We start from the raw sequence: 18,084 nt of genomic DNA on the forward strand, positions 1-18,084 counted from the left end.
GAGACCAAGGACACAAGCAGGAGAAGTGATGAAGCATGCCTGGGACATCCTACAGCTTAGAGGTGGTCACTCTCATGCACAGCCCTAAGCTCTCTGTATGATCCCCAAGCAGGACCTTCCTCGTCTCTGTATGATCCAAGGCAGGGCACTGGCAACACACTGAGCTCCCACAAAGGCAAACCCTGCAGAGGACACCATCGTTGTCCAAGCTCACAACTTCTGGGCAAAGACAGCCCACTCTCCAAAGAAGTTACATGTGCTGCAGACCCAAAAATTATAAGGAGAAAAGGAAAAGATAAAGCCCATTGGAGAAGGTGCTATTTGGAGTTTTGGAAAGGCAGGATTTTGCTTTGACTCTGCTGTATTGGTTTCAGATATGTCACTCCACTTCACTTCTTGGAATCCCTTCCCAGTTTTTATCCAATCTATTTCAAGGGCAGTATCTGAGGGTTATGAACGGTCTCCTGTTGTGTTTCTGCAACAAGACCACAAAGCTTCTCTCAAAACCTTGCTAAAATACAAGCACTACATAGGGACAATGACGAAATAGCAACTGTCTTTCCAAAATATCTGCTTTGCTTCTGCTCATAGAATAATTATTAGAATTATCCATCAGAAAGTTTGTTCTTAGCTCAGTACCCAAAGACAGGTGAGTGATTTTATGCCTGATTACTTCTTCGGGGAGCATTTAGGCATACAAATACATAAGAGACACATCTATTCCAAGATGCCTCTTCCATACAGGTTAATGTTTACAACATCTCTTCTTGCCTGTTTGGCATGCTAACAAGGGATGATTTCAATGACTCTCACGGTTGAAAAACACCCAAACGTTTGTCATTTCATTTCCTTTTTAGAGGAGGGTTTTTTTTGTTTTTTTTTTGTTTGTTTTTTTGTTTGTTTTGTTTTTTTTTTAAATCAGGTTTGATTATTGGGTCAATACTTCTATCATTTTGTTTCATTACAGAGACCATCAATGTACTACTAGCAGATACATTAAAAACAAACAAACAAAGAAGGGGTATCACTGCCAGCAGAAAAGTGCATTGAATCATTGCTGGAAGTTTAAGCAAAGAGGTTTCTTTGAACATCATTTCAATCTGTATTGATGCTGTTTCAATTTTGCTGCAGCAGCACCTGCAGAAACCTCTCTGCTACTTTAAAACCATTGGTAAGATTCAAGCCAGAGTGTTTGATCAGTGCCAGCTCTTACATCAGTGACTGACACCCCTTCATGGTTCACACATCCCACTTTAAGAGAACAATTACAGCTGTGCTGTGACTTGAATGACAAAGAAACAAACTTGAAGATGTTTCTGTAGCAACTACAAGCAAGTTTTACTGTCAGTCCAACTTACTGCAACAGACTTTGAATCAAAAGTTAAAAACACACACTGTAATCTTTACAGTTGAATGATAAGTGCTGCCTGGCAGAAGCACAACTAGCACCTTGCTAACAACATGAGCATTCACCTTGTATGGATGACCACTGATGTCACTCTGGGTAAGGAACAGCAATGGCTAGTCCTAACTGAGAGAGAATCAGTATCAAGAGATAGCCCCAAAAATAAAATCCAAATAAGTTTAATTTCATGATTGTTAAAAGAAAATCAGTGCTGACCATCCATTTGTCCCCATCTTTCTGGTCCTTCTTAGTACAGAGCTGGTACAATTTTAGCATTTGCTGCTCAGTGAGTTTCCTTCAGCCATCTGACATGCACAGGCTGCCTTGAAACAGAAGCTGTGAGCTCTCAGTTGGTAAATGCAAGTTTACTTGCTGAAGTAAGTGTAATGATCTCAATGTAGTGAGTCTTTCCTAGTTGTTCTTATCCTTCCTAAAACAGCCCCACTCTCAGAAGCACTGTGCCCCGGTGCAGCCCACATTTGCTCTTGGCAGGACTCCAAGACAGACTTTTCTCCTTTACGTACTACAGTAAGCAGTTACAGTGAGTGTTGTTAACAGGATAGAGAAGAAGTGACAGTCCCATTACTAACTTAATAAACCCATTTACCACCATTGTTTTAATCAGTGTACTCCAGCCTACTGCACAAAGCCAACAATTTTTCCTGAAGCCTGCATTGTTATCTGCCAGAAGGGCAGTAACAATTTCCCTCAAAGATGCATCTCACACTCAGATTTACAGTTTACCTCCTGCAATACGAGAGGCCTTTGGCACACTGAGGCAGAGATACCTTGAATGCCAAAAGGGATATTTTTATGAAAAGAATGCGGAGGAGGGAAGCATCCCTCAGCAGTCACACATTGGCAGTGCAGCTCTTGCTCCACTGGCTGGGTGCTAATACTCATTCCTTCGATAGCTCTCCAGGTGCCACCAATAATAAAAGTTCAGGCAGGGCTTTGCAGAGCAGGGCTGAGGGGATGCCATTTGCATCAAATGCAAAACCTCCTCTACTCCAGGATGGAACAGGCACCACAATCAAGATCGTTTCTTCCAGACTGCATGGGACTTTCCTTCAGCCTCTTCCCTTGCTGAGAGCCAGGGCACCGCTCCTCCTGGCAGGAGCTGATCCAGTTTAAAGGCTCGGCTGCTGCAGCTGTGGCACATGGAGAACTGAGGATTTTGTATACAACGGTAGAAAAGCAGAAAAACAATTTCCCTTTCCCTTAAAGTATAACTAAACCCTGCTCCCACAGAAACGAGTGGCAACCACAGCAATGCTGGTTCAGGTGCTTTGTGGTCATTTGCCTCTTAAAAGGAGTTTTGCTTCATTAGGATGTCAAGCTTTACATTTCCTTCAGGTGTTGAGTTGTCTTCAGAATGTGGTTGTCATTAGGATCCAAAAGGGGCATCCCCAAAACTACAGAGAGGCCATGGAACTCTGCTAAGCATTACATGTGAGCACAGAACGAATGCACAGGCATGTTCTTGAGGAGTGCACCCCTCTGCAACACTGCTGATATTGAAACTCCAAACTACACGGTGAAGTAGGAAGGCTTGTGAAACGCTAACAGCCTGAAGCCCAGAGGAGACCATTGCTCATACTGATCATAGTTTTGCAGAAAAGCAAAGAAAAGAGATTTCCTGGGATCCCAAAGGCCAAGCCCTTTGTAGGCATGAGGGTTATGGAGCCAACCACCAAGAGAGGAAAGGCATGAATCTCAACAGCCGCCTGAGTTGTTTCCTCTCGAAATAGGCTCCCATACAAGTGGCAAAACAGAAGAAATAATGCAACAGTGAAACTAGTTGAAAACGTATTTCATCCTCATGATAGAATCATAGAACTGCTCAGGTTGAAAAAGACCTTGAAGTTCATCAAGTCCAACCACAACCTGACCATCCTACCCTAACTCTAACAATCCTCCACTAAATCACATCCCTGAGCACCACATCCAAAGGATTTTTAAGCACATCCAGGGATGATGACTCAACCACCTCCTCGGGGAGCCTATTCCAGTGCTTAACAACCATTTCTATAAACAAGTTCTTCCTCATATCCAATCTAAATCTCCCCTGGAGCAACTTGAGGCCATTTCCCCTCATCCTGTCACCTGTCACTAGTGAGAAGAAAGTGAGTGAATGAGACTCTCACTGTAATCACTTTTCAGGTATTTGAAGAGAGCAATAATGTCTCCCAGTGATGCATTATTGAATGCAAGACCGGTTGGTATACTGCATACCTCTGGCATTTCATGTCCACTAGAACATACTCGAGGGCAAAAGCTTTATTTTGATGCATTCAGACAATATGATTTCAATAACACAGAAAGAAATGTCCTTCAGCAGGAAAATTAGGGAACAGATAAATGTGGTTCATTGTGTAACTGTTTGCCAAACAGAACGGCACCCTACCACGCTGCAAAATAAAGCTCTTTTAGACAAAAAAAATGTTTTTTTTTTTGCAAATGGCTTAATTAATAATTTTCCTCAGCTGAAGAAGGAAAGAGCCTTGAGCTACAATAGCTCTGCTTGCACTAACCTCCAGGCACAAAGGCGTCCTCTCCCAGAATTCATTTAGCTGTCAAAATGGGGGAAAATAATGCCAGAAGAAAAGTTCAAAAATGGTGAGTCCAGGCACTTTAACGCTGCTTTTCCTTTAAAAACAAAATAATAATGCTAATATAAAAGTACAGTGAAAGCTAACTCCACAGAAGATATCTCCAAAAGGGAGAGACGGGGTGAGGCTACCACCAGTGCTTTTATGCGCAATCCTTTCATGTAAATTATTTCCAATGGGAGCTCTTTCTCTTGCCTGCGGACAAAAGCAGAATGCATCGCTCTTGCCAGACCACCTGGGACATGGGGAGGATAGGAAATTTCCAGATGGGTTTTAAGACAATTCAGTTATATTTATACAGCCAGAATAAATGTTTTTTTTCTGAGATAGCATTTCCCCTTGCTCTATCTAGACCACCAAGAGAAGAGGGAGGCACAGAAATTCTATTGCATTAATAGTCTTGGTGTTTACAGTTTTGATTTTTATTAACTTGTGGGAGCTGTTTATTGAGTCATAAACTCTACTAATGGGGATATTATCTCTAAATTATATAAGTACTGTAGCATTTAGGTTAGTTAAAAGAAAGGTTTAAAACAGTTACGTATTTACAGTTTATCTCAATCACCAACATGATCCCATAATGGGAATTTAATTGCTAATTGCTAGCTTATATTGCAAAAGAACTACAATAACAACAGACAATATATAGCCTGCATAAACATGTCCAGACAATTCTATATTGCCTCCTTTCACTGCTACCTTCTCATCTGGTGGGGATTTTTTTATTACAGTGATTTAATTCCTAACTGACTCAAATGAGGAAACTGTCTTTGTCAGTAAGCATTCCCACCAGTGCTTCATTTGACTGATTTTAGCAAGCCTTCTGCACACACTTCAATATCTTTATACAAAAGGGACAGACTTACACATACACTTAAATGCTTTGCTAAAGCAGATTCTCAGAGAGCTCTAATAGGAGAAATCCAGGTTCCGTTTACATCCACCCAAGTTTTTATGTTTGCCTAGCTGGAATTTGACCAAAACCCACCATCCCAAGCCTGAACCAAGCTGTGGGCAGTGAGATCAGGTGAAGCATAGCCATCAGTCTAAAATACAGAATAGCCCAAAGGATGGATCACATGCATATTAAGGATATAGGTTCATGACCTGTCCAGCTCAACCTGGACCATCCTCAACCCTCCCACACATACTACTGTCACTGCACTGCGGCCACGTAGCGTCACCATGCCTGGTGACAGCATTCCTCTAATTGTGTTGATGTATCCAAGGAAGGAATTAATCTCACCTAACAGCAACGCAGCCATTTGCACCTAGCTGTCAGTGTAGGAAGAAGGGGCTGTTTAGATAAAATGCTTCCAATGGACATCCCTGTGGGCAAGTCAGTGCCTCCTACCCTTCCACTGGCAAGTAATCAAGAGAGCTAGAGCACATTGGCACTGGAGACACCAGATGAGAAAGAGGGTAAGCTTCACACTAATACAGAGAAGGCTGCATTCCATCTGCTGTAGCCACTCTGCAAAAGGTCTTCCTTTTGGCTTTCAGGACAATGACCTTCTTCCAACTGATTTTTTTGAAAGTGGGAGCTCTCTCAAGCACTATTAAGCTGTGCAATTAATTTACGCGGTTACAGATGATCCTCCCATGCTGCCTGTCTGGGATTAGCATCAGATAAGTTGAATCAGCTCCTTCACTTCTCTTTGACTGTAGGTCTTAATATGAAACTAGCCTGTTGGAGGAAGAGAGCAAAGAGGATAGATGGCTTGTCAGAAGGGCAGACCAGGACAGCTAGCTTATTTATGCACAATACATGCCAGGAAAAACTTCCAGATGATTCAGAATTACTCAAATGTGCAGAGAAAGAGTTTATATAAAAATCTATATCTTTAATAAACTGTGCCTGTATTAACTTCCTCTTCTTGATTATACTCCCTCACTGGATTTAAACTTTACATTGGAAACTGGTAGGGACAGGGATGTGCCCCCACAGCCCTTTCTGGGTTGTCTGGTCATTGCCTGGAAAGAGATCAGCTTCCACCTGGGCCTTAGTAACCAACTGATACAAACAACATGAAGAATTAATTCAGAGAAAATTGCAATTTAAGGAAGTGTTTGATTTTTTTTTTTTCCAGGATAGTTCTAAAATTCCTTTAAAATTCTGACCTCCAAAACCTAAAAATGATTTTTAAAATCAGACTGAGCTCAGAGTGTAGTATTTTCTTCCTCCTGGTAATTGTAACTTCTTTCTAAACATGTTATAGCTTTTTCTTTCTCATTGCCCTTGGGCTTTCTGTACTTGCGCCTGAGCCAGAAGAGAAGAGAAGAGAAGAGAAGAGAAGAGAAGAGAAGAGAAGAGAAGAGAAGAGAAGAGAAGAGAAGAGAAGAGAAGAGAAGAGAAGAGAAGAGAAGAGAAGAGAAGAGAAGAGAAGAGCTAAGCCACCTCAAGAGGAAGAAACATGTATGCAATGGATACACTACTGTGGAGGGTACAGGACATTATTGCTTAAAGAACTAATGCATCTCTCCACATCACTGAATAACCTTTATCTGAGTATAAGATGTTGAAACACAGGTCATTTTTTCTAATTGTTAATTGCTGGTCTCAAACCATGGGGACATGCAGAAGGGTCCAGCAAGCAAGAGGCAAAAAATTATTATTAGCTGTATAAGGATTGCTGTTCTCTGACTGCTGCCAAGTGACTGAAAACTTCTGTTATTTATTTTCTTTTGTTTTTGTGGAATTAGGATCCCTGCAGTTTGCCCACGGAAAATGAGCAACAAAACTGTATCCTGTGCTAAGGCACAAAGAGTGGACTTGGGATTCAACAGCCTAGGCTTTTTTTTCTGTTAAGAGCTTTCCTGCTGTGAAGTAGGATTAATTCCCATCAACACGAGGAACAAATGCAGAAGGAAGCTTTCAACATCTTCTCATTTATGTAAATGAAAAAGACTTGATCTGTCTGACATTGGCACAAATGGCTCTACCTAGGAAAATACAGCAAAGGCAGGACACAGAAAAATATTACCTGGAGGAACTTTATTTTTCTCAGCAGTAAGTTCAATCGTCCTTGACTGCCTACCACGTCTGTGGGAGCCTGCCTGCAGGTGAGCAGAGCAAGCACTTAACTGGACACAGGCAAAAATGGACGCAAAGTTGCAAGCTAAGCGGTGCACCATCTGCACGCAAGGATAGATCCTCACTGCTGTTCTTGCTGCAGCAGCTATTGCAGAAAACTTTAAGCCTTCTATTCTCAAATGCCAAGTTCAGGAAATGAAAATTAACACTGAACGCACAGCAGACCCCAGCAGGGAGAAGGGGAGGCAGTACCGTAATGTGAATCTCTTCGCTCCTGCCATGGAAGGCTCAGATACTTGTGGAAAGAAGATATCTTTGGCTCCCCTACAGAGATAGAGAGCTGAGATTAATGGCAACTGTGAGGGCTGCTTTCTCTTTATGCAATGCATGCTTTAAAGCTGTGGCCTCCTGCCATCTTGAAACATTATCTTGTGGTATTGTCTTCATTCAGGTCCCCCATCAGCAATGTGAAAAGAGAGAAGCTGGTGGCAGGATTAGAGCAGAGGTTGAAATATCCTGGGCAGCATACTCACAGTATACAAAGAGTATTCTTGGACTGCTCATTGGCTGGAGCTTTTCCTTCTGGAAGCGCTGCTGCTTGTAAAAAATAAAACCTTTTGAAATGTGTTTACAACACATCAGACCACAGCATATGACACACTGTGAGTGCAGTGACAAGCACTGAAAATATTTTTCAGTCCCTGTCTGCTCTGCTCCTGGGAGATCCTTTTGTGCTCAGTGGAGTTATGAGTAATACATGGAAAAAAGGAGAAAAAGAAGTGGGAAGCAAAACTCAGAATGGTGTGAACAAAATATGCAGAGTATCAATAGGAAATACTGAAACATCAGAAATCAGATAATTCCATATTACTTTTAAAAGAAAAAAAAATCCTCATTCCATGGGCTCTGCAGAGGGGGAATCATTCAATACCAGAAATAGTCCTCAGTATCACAGGCAATATATCCTAAAATTACACTTATCAGATGATCCATCTTTAATGGTAAAATTAACTGGGTTCTTTGCTCTTGGAAGCCTGTTATGGACCCTTTTTGTTTTAGAAGGTTGGAAACCATCTTTTACTGTCCAGATTAAATTTATGGCTAACCATACCTACTTTTTCTGAATGTTCTGAACTGAAAGATTATTTTCCTTGCTTGTATTACATACCCATAACAAATTCTCTAATGGCAACCACATTCTCCTTGAGCCTCCATTTTGTTTCCCTAAATAAGCCACACTTCTTCTGTCTTCTTTATTTCTGTTCTCTTGGCCACTTTTCTAGTTCTTCTCTGCACAGGATCCAGTTTGCAGTCACCATTCTCGACCATGACCAGACCAGACCATGATTGATCGGATCTACAAATGGGATTGTACACAAAATGGTATGACATTTGTTATGCTTTTGTTTGCTTGTTTTTTAACCTTTTTCCTTTTCATATAAAGGAAATTTCCTGTCTCTAAAAGCTACTTGGGAAGTTTTAAATGTTCAAATTCAACCTTCGGAAACTCTCTTCCTTCAAAACTGTCATCTGTACAAGATCTCAACAACTGAAAGATATCCTGATGAAGACTGGGCACATTAAAAAGTTATGAGGGCAACTGTATTCATTTAAAGTGCCAAACCCAGTTTTGCTGCCATGTTTAAAAAGCTTCAGCTTTTATCAAACGGTTCCAAGTGCAATCTGTTACTGTTTTGGCTCCTGACACAATCCCCACAATGAGATAATTTTCTTGTCATGTAAGAAACTATTTTCTTCTTTTGGAATACAACGTAGTACATAGTCTTGTCTACAATTTTGAGTACTTCAATAAGTTTAAAAAAACTCAAATTATTCTTTGAACTACTGTTTTTCTCTCAGTCTGGGAATTTTAAAATGCTTAATTCTCATCCTTTTGCATCAAGCTTTCTCATCAAATTGCAATTTTGGATTACAGAATGCACAGGGTTCTCAGTCTACTGACAGTGTGAGCTTCTCAGCAGCAGACTCACACCAAATCCCTTCACCATAGAGTCACTGTGGATGAGTCAGCTCCTCCCTTCACCACAGCTCTTGCATCCTTTAAATAGAAGTAATTCCTTTTCTCACAAACTCATACATTAAACTGAGATCTAACCGTAGCTTTGAGCTGACACAAGCTTAAAAATACAAAAAGGCTAACAGGAGCTCCACTTAGTTACCACCATTTTGAACAAAGAGAAAGGTATCAATTTTCAAAGGACAAGTTCTGTGCCACAATAAGAAAGAAGTTCACTAAGATGGAACCAGAATACCTTTTCTTCATTCATGCCTCACCTGAGTAAAACTGAGCACTTACCAATCTGAGTTGCATCTAAAACAAAAACCAAGAGTTGATAGCTTTTGTACATGGCCTGCAAGAAGTTTGCTTCTATGTTACAAAGTTATAATTATCACCCATACCAGAGCAAACTGACATTGTTCTAAAATCTTGCAACTACTTCCTCTGTAAAATAACAAACTTAGACACACACAGCACTTAAGTATTACTATATGGGTATAGCAAAAAAAACAGACAGAAGATAAAAAGCAACAGACGAATTGTGAAGAGAATTATCTTACTGAGCCAATTCTATCTGACTTAATATTACAAGAGGTCATCCAACAACCTCCTCTGTTAGCAGAACAAAGTAAGGTCAGTCCGATTTTGCTGTATTTGACTCAAGCAATTGCTGCTGCTTGTACATTCTCCATCTGACCATCTGATTATAGTTTTAATTGTGCTCACATAAGCATTAAAGAGTACTGTTGATTTAGGAGTTAAAAAACCACAAAGTACGTACATATGCTTAAGTAAGAAATGTAATAAAACCTGCATCTGTCTTGTTTTTGTTTAACCTGACAGGTCTTCAATATCTAAGTAAGTGTTGGAGCAGAAACACTAATCCAAAAACAGTGACTTTCACAGTTTGGATCATTCTTCTTTGCCAAACAGGTCATCCAGGAGAGGCAAGTATTTGATTCTTTTCACGGGAAGGAATGGTGGCTGTCTGTTCCAGTCATCTTCATTCTGCAATTAGTAACACAGAGAGTATCTTAGAATATAATGTTGGAAACAGCAATAACTAAAAGCTGGCCAACTAAGATTGCATGTGCTGCTTCACTTCTTCATACAAATATTCTGTGAACATGTGGACCTTTACATAGCACATCCTCTTAAAACATTATTACATGAACATTTTTAACAATCTTGCAGAATATTTTATTAAATATGTGTTTTCTGTCATTCAGCCTTCTGCGGATATTTCAAATTAAGTAATGCTATCTGTTCTTCGTTAAGACACTTATATTTGAAAACCTTACAAGTCATCTACGATTCAATACTAAAAACCACACCAAAGAAAAATGAAGAAAAAAACCACAACACTGCTGCTAAAATCCATCTGTGAAATACAGACATTATAACCTGAAGATATCAATGTTAATCCAAAGTAAGTAATGAAAAGAGTGTCTAACGGATTCCAAAGCTGAAAAATTTAACAAGACTCAAATCCTTTCTTTCACTGATCTTTTCCTGATCTGCTTTATTACCTCCTCATTAAAATATACGTAGTACCACCACTGCTTGCACGCCAGCTTCACCCCATAGGAGCCCTCTCTTTCCCTCACCTGCCGGAAAGCAAGTCTTGCTCAATGGCTAGATAAGCCATACAGCTGTGAGGAAAAAACAGTCAAACATATTAAACAGAAAGTGTATCTATGTGTCTGCTTATTTTAGTCTCGATTTTTTATGAAGCTTAGCACCACCTCCAAGGCAAAAATCCTCCCGGCACAGGCTCTGACTTTCTTTCATTAGCACAGTACCAAGGCCCTTGAGTCCCCCTACCCTGGCAGACTCTCCTGAAAGCGAGCACTATTTAAATATCAAAATAGCTTAAAAACATAATTATTCTGTGGAAAAAAAAACATACCCACGGAATACAACCTACTCCATAGGCACAGGATTGCTATAGAAAACACATGGAAGTACTTTTTTTCTCTTCAAGAAAGAAAAATACTTCCCAATCAGAAAGTGAAAAATAGACCACTACGGAAGGCAGAGTAAAGCAGCATTGCAGGGCCCTGGTTAGACAATATAGAGTTTGGGATGCTATAGAAAGAAGAGCTTGTAAGCCAAGGAAGAGAGAGAAGCCAAGTTAATAGCATAGTATGTGAGGAACACTGATTTAAAATATGTCACTGTTGAACTGAAATGTAAGGGAATGCTGTGTTACTAAGTGGTCTGAATAAAATCAAACACATTCTGTACAAGTGTAGCAACACATGGGCTAGGCCAGAATAGAAAAACTACATTTTGGCAGAAGGGCTTCATATTTATCTGTTACAAGATTAAAAAAAAAAAAAAAAAAATCAGTATAATTGCCTTATGTACCATCTATTTTAAAATGTTCCATTCAGCACAAGATGGCAAGATCAGATTAATTTCTGCAGTTTGTTGATGCCACATATTTATTTACCCTAAGTAGCAGGCTGGTAGAGATATACAAAGTTGATTCTTCAATACTGATTCTGCCTATGCCTACCAGCGATGTGCTGTTACATACAAGTTTAAACAGAGTTATAAAAAAAATATATATAGCTATTTTCTGTGGTGACAGTGGAGTTTAAAGAATTTCCTGGCTATCCCAGAAGACAAACAGAGCATTTGACATGTTGCAACAATACTTGTGGGTGGAGTGGTATTCACACCTATTGTTCAAGGACAACTACACTTGTTTCCCCACTCTTTTTTTTTTCTTCCAGAAAAACATCACAGAGATGTGGCACGCTGTAGGCAAGACTGTGTTACAGGCTTTGTCCTCCCTTTGTAACTCTTTTTGGTTAATTCTAAACAGAATTAATTTGAACTGAATTTGGTTAATTCTAAGCCTGGAAAGAAAAATATATTACATGAAGACACCAAAATGAAAACAGGCCAAATATGAAAAATTGAAAACTGTTGTAGTCTTTGTTGGATGAGGTACTCACATTACACTTGCCCAAACTACACAAGTGTCTCATGTGCTGAGTTTTAACTTTTCTTTTGCTCAAATATAACGGTTTTACCTGAGGAGGAAGCTTTATTGTCTGGAAAGCAGGGATTTGATTCTCTCTCCAGTTCACTGCATCCACAAACTTTTTATAGTCCACTTGCTTATGGTCATCTTCAAACCTAAGTAGGATTATCCATAAGATGCCTCATGATTAAATGAAAATTTTAACAAGTATATAATGTTATCTACATCATACTAATGTTATCTACATCATACTAATGCACTACTTGCTGGATAATTGCTTTTCAGTCCTTTACAACCAAACACTGGTGAGAGAACAGAAAAATCCTGCATAACTTCTATATCACACATTACATTCCATTTACTTAGTGCACATCAATGTCTCTCATACAATTTTTTTAAGGTTCATTAGATTCTAAGTAATTTTGTTTTACTTTTTAACCATTGCTCAACTTCTTCCAACACTGGGATCTCACAGTTGGTGAAAAATAGATTTGGGAAAGTCAGTGTATAATTTTTTTGTAGAGAAAAGAAACAGCTAGAAATATACATTGGAAAACATGTCCAAATAGAGTGGATATTGGAAAATACAGGCTGGGTGGAGAATGGTTTGAAAGCAGCCCTGAAGAGAAGGATTTGGGGGGGGTCTGTTGATAAGAACTCAAGATGAGTTGGCATTGTGTGCTTGCAGCCCAGAAGGCCAACTATAGCCTGGGTTGCATCAAGAGAAGTGTGACCAGCAGGCTGAGAGAGGTGATTCTGCCTCTCTACTCTGCTCCTGTGAGACCCTAGCTTTAAACTGGAAGAGGGCAGACTTACAGTAGATATTAGAAAGAAATTTACTATGAGGGTGGTCAGATAATGGAACAGGTTGCCCACTGAGGCAACTCCCTGGAAGCACTCAAGCCCAGGCTGGATGGGGCTCTGAGCAATCTGGTCTAACAGGAGGTGTTCCTGCCTATAGCAGTGGGTTGGAACTAGATGATCTTAAAGATCACTTCCAGCCCAAAACATTCTGTGATTCTTTAACACAAGAGAGTTGTACTATAACACAAGTGACCTGCTTTATACAGTTTCTCAGTCACTTCCTGAAAACAAGCAATGCCTTAAAAATGCTTTTTGCATAAACCTTGGAATCAGTTTCCAGTTAACAAACATGCAGCTCTCTAGCCTACCATTTAATAACCAGATTTTAAAATTTCAACTCATTTCATTTGGTAATAATTTATTTCCATGAAGTAAATATTTGTAATATTTAGCATCTGTTACATGGAGATATAAACCTTACCAGTTAAGTTCTACAGTTACTACTGCACGTTAACATAAACTCACTAGGAGCAGATCTGTAAGCCATGCCATTGATTTGTACAAAGTGGCTTCAGAAAAAAAAAAAAGAAAAAAAAAGTACTCAATTTGGCAAAACACTTAGGTGCTTAATGCATAGAGAAATCCAATTGTTTCAGTGGGTTCACTCAAATGTTTGAAAGGTACTGCAAGCTGAAGTTTATTGCAGAATTGATGCTACAAACGCAGATTGCTTTTGAAATCATAGAATCATAGAACAGACTGGGTTGAAAAGGACCAAAATGATCACTGAGTTTTTAACCCACTGCTATGTGGAGAGTCACCAACCACCAGACCAGGCTGCCCAGAGCCACATCCAGCCTAGCCTTGAATGCCCACAGGGATTGTACAGAAATGAAGTTAACTGCTCTACTATACTTCCTATACATACTACATTAGGATGTGAATGGCATCTGTCTTACCTAGCACTACTTCAATGTTAAAGGGATCTGGCTTAGGCAGACTAAGCACATTCTGAAAGCATCTGTGCTTTGCTAGCGTCCACAGAGAAATATATCTGACTAGATAGACTCAATAACCTATTTTTGGTGGAAACATCAGGTTAAACAATTCTACCACGTAACATGGTGAGACAAATATTATTGCATGTGTAGGAGCAAGATGACACACTGTCATCTCCCGGAAACAATTTCTTTAGACAACCATTTTATTTTGTTCTTAAAGAAATAGCATTGCACAAAACATGGGCCTCAAAACCCTTCAGTTCTCCAAATCACTGAAAGGGCCCTCGTAAAAATAAAGAATGAAGGTACTTGAAGGATGATTTTACAGCATAAGCTGGGAAAACAATACTGGAAGAGAAATAAATCTAGTGACAAAAATAAACTGCAACTCATCCTCTTCCTCTCCTCCCCCCATGCCTTTCATTTAACAGTCAGCAGATAATATAAAATATACTGGAAGTCATGAACAGAGATTCTAGTGATAAACTAAAATGTTAAGTACAGTGCGTTACACTGAAGATAAAAGCAAAGACAGAGAAGAATGCTACTGTTACTGACATTAAAGATGAGTCTGAAACATTGCCAGGAGAAACCCTCCCATTATAGCTTTGGTTTGGTTTAGGTTGGGTTTTTTGCAGGTGGTAACTGGGGAAACAAAAGAGTTTTGTATTGGGAGTAACAAGACAAAAAAGCTCTTGGAAATGAAACTGTGGCAAACAGATTTTGAATCTCAGAACAACCATTAATTTTACTTTTTTTTTTACTATCATATGTACTAGCATGTATCTATTAAGCTTCTTCTACTTCTGAAAATTCAGAATATAAGGTTACTATCAAGATGCAGAGCTGCATAAGTAGGAATTTTAAGTGAAGTTTAAAAGAGGGGGTGTCGTTCCTTCAGCATCTATTTTATGTTGATGCAATGAAATTAAGGAAAAACATCAGTTCTGCTTTCAACAAGCATTACAAAGGAGAAAACTCCTTTGAACTGACAGCATGAGCAAGCTGAGCAACACCACACACATGAAGTCAACTATAGTTTTAAGGTGGGCATGGGAAATGGGACTAAGTCCCATGTTTTAAAAGCTGCAGAAAGCAGCTTCAAATATCACTCTAGACTAATCCAGAGGAAATAATCTACTTTTTACATCTTTTTACTACTGTGACTTATTGCACCAATCTACTAAATGCACATACTTGTAATTCAGTACAGAACATCCAGATGGAATGAAGAGATGTTATCAAGTTCTGCATTATTAGGACAGAGATGCCATACATTTCAGAGCCGGAATTAATATGACTGAAACTGACAGTGCTTTTCAGTGAGGAAATTAGATTTGTCTTATCAAGAAGATACAACAAAGATCTCTTGAATCTGTTTCTCTCTGGTTTTGCCCTATGACTTAAACAATCCACGTGATTTTAGATTGTGTAAGTCATTTCCCCACCCCCAACAATGTCTGCAGAGTTTTTTTTCTCCTACAACACAATCGTAGAACAGAATCATAGAATCATTAAGGTTGGAAAAGACCTCTAAGATCATCTAGTCCAACAATCCATTTATGACCACTAAACTATGTCTCTCAGGGCGATATCAACATGGTACTTGAACACCTTCATCACCTCCCTGAGCAGCCTGTTTCAATGCCTCATTACTTCTTTGGAGAAGTTTTTTCAAATATGCAACCTGAGCCTCCCCTAGCACAACATGAGGCCATTCCCTCTTGTCCTGTTGCTAGCTACTCTCTTTCACATCACAGAAATAATCACATATTTCTGCTTATAAAAGTATATTTATAATGAAAAACTCCAGCTATGTTAAAAATCCAGTGAAATTACATGATGGTTATTTCTGAGGCTGCTTTCGTGAGTAAAGGCTACTAATGAATATATTTTCTTTCCCATCAAGAAATCTGAAACCAAAAATTCATAATAAATGCTAATGTACATGTAAAGATTTCGTATGCTTTTATTTTTAATAGCATTTATCAAGTAGTTTTATCTGATACTAGCAGAGAAGAGGTATTATGCTGTTTTAAGCTTAAAAAAAAAAAAGAAAAGCTGGAATTCTTCAGCTACTTGATGATCCCTGTGTAACACAATATACACCTAAATTTTCAAAAACAGCTTATACAAAAAGATTTAAGGTAGTAAGCACAGATGCAGCTGATCAGTGTTAGCTAAGAAAGGCTGCTATCTTGGATATGCATTTATTCTCATCTTGAACTACAATAAATTGAACAGTCAGTTCTTCATGATAAATAACAGAAATAATTTCTCTTAAGAGATCCATGTATTCATGCTGGAGTCTTTTCATAATAAACAGCCAAGTGAGTTTTGGGCATTAAAGGTAACAAGCAGAAACAGAGTGCAGGAAAATGATTTCATGACCATTTCCAATCATGGTGCTGCCACCAGGACACATCTCACAGCAAGAAAAGACAGTTGGTTAGCTTTCTAAGTGAAGCAGGTGAAGTGTAAACAAACTATTAGAGGTAGGTGATTATGGTAAAGAAAAAGATACTGTACAAACCAGGGAAATGCCAGGCAGACAGAAGAGGCTTGGTCTGTTAGTGGCATGAGAACCAGGGTGATCAACTAGGAGGCTCATTGTAAGTTGCATCAAGTAGCACTGCTACCTGAGGAACTAAAGATTAATTTACCTATTAAAGTCCCACTACCTGTGCTTCCACAGCTTAAAATCCACAAGTGTTCCTCCAGAGTCCAATAGACTCAGTCTAGCACTGCAGAGAAAAGAACTATGCAGCCAATTTTAAGCAAAATTAAAAGATATTTTAGAAATAGGGACATACGCTTAGCTAAACTAATACAAGATCATTGACAAGTAAATATGTCATCCGTTTCTTTTTCCCACCATCTTTTTCTTTTGTTATCTGACACCTATTTACATATATATATATACATATATATATATGTAGATATAGATTTATATGTATATATATGTATACACACACTTTCTGGGGAAGGACTGCATCATTCCCAGTCCCTGTTAGCTTACATTGAACATTGCAGCAAATTAAAATATTAAAGAAAAAAAATCTAGATTAATTTCTTCAGCACTACAACAACATTTATTCATTAAACAAATGATAATTGTTAATTGTATGGGAACTGCTGAGTCACGGCCTGAACCTCTGATTGATCACCTGAGGCGAGCACTGAGTCAGCCAGGGGAGCACAGGTGAAGGCAATTCAGCTGTGCTGCAGGAAGGGGTGGAGCCTGGCTGCACCTCTTCTAAGAGTGAGGAGGCTGCACCTCCATTTAAGAGTGACTACAGGTGGGGAAGGATCTCTTCTGGAGATCCATTCTGCTGGAGTTTTACAAGAGAGCCCAGGATAGGGGTAAGCTTTCTATCTATTCTCTTTTTGTTATCATAATCTGCTTTGCCTAATTCTCTTGTTTATTTTATAACATCTTAATATTCATTTATTATGCATTAATTATGCTCGCACAAACCTAAAGAAGTTCTTATAATAAACAAGCAGTTTACTGGTAGAAACAAGAGTGTAGCATCTGCATTGCTTAATGAATTGTGATTAAATAATTTATATAGTCATATAATTGAAGACCTACATGAAACAAGGCTGGTGGAGAAAGGAAATATATTTTTAATAACCTACAGGTTTGTTGAGAGAGGCTGTGGAGTCTCCTTCTATGTCCATTCCGATCTCTGAAACTCTGTGATTTTGTGAATTACAGAAATTTTGGGTACCCAAATCCTACTATTTCACCATCCCACAACAATTGCAAATATAAATTTACTTCAGACAGACAATTTAAAAGGGTCTTTTGAATCTTCATAGTCTTCATGCTGATTCTCTCTGCGCTTTGTGAAAACTGAATGTTCTTCAGGTACAGTATATGATGTTTTGGGTCATCTGGAGGTGATCATAAAATTAGATGACAATTTCTAGTTCCATCCCTTGATTTTAATAAGTGATAGATCATTGTGGTGTGATTTACAAATGTAAATAATAAATATTTTAAGGGTATTACCTTTTAAAATGAAAAAAAAAAAAAAAGAATGGAACCACTAAGTCCAACAGAAAGTCTTTGCCACCCAATCTCAGAGAGAAAAGCTGAATAAACATACAGCTTCAGTCTTCAATGATTATCTGATCACATTGTCTAGGTTCATTTTATAGCTGAACAGGGTCCAGCTAGTGCATTAGCTATATATACTGATTTTGT

General features: G+C 38.9%; 1 protein-coding gene across 1 annotated transcript in view; it reads right to left on the reverse strand.

Moving 5' to 3' along the window:
- Positions 1-9,410: 9,410 nt before the first annotated feature.
- The window catches only part of EFHC2 (EF-hand domain containing 2), a 60,172-nt gene continuing 51,498 nt past the window's right edge, over positions 9,411-18,084 (reverse strand). Inside the window, exons 14-15 of the mRNA XM_052674202.1 lie at positions 12,116-12,221; positions 9,411-10,079 (exon numbers count right to left, since the gene is read on the reverse strand). Of these exons, the coding sequence (XP_052530162.1) occupies positions 9,984-10,079; positions 12,116-12,221 (202 nt within the window). The 3' untranslated portion in view covers positions 9,411-9,983. The remainder of the gene's footprint in view (positions 10,080-12,115; positions 12,222-18,084) is intronic.

This window comes from Tympanuchus pallidicinctus, unplaced genomic scaffold (genome assembly GCF_026119805.1).
Source record: "Tympanuchus pallidicinctus isolate F22 unplaced genomic scaffold, pur_lepc_1.0 scaffold14, whole genome shotgun sequence".
Lineage (NCBI taxonomy): Eukaryota > Metazoa > Chordata > Aves > Galliformes > Phasianidae > Tympanuchus > Tympanuchus pallidicinctus.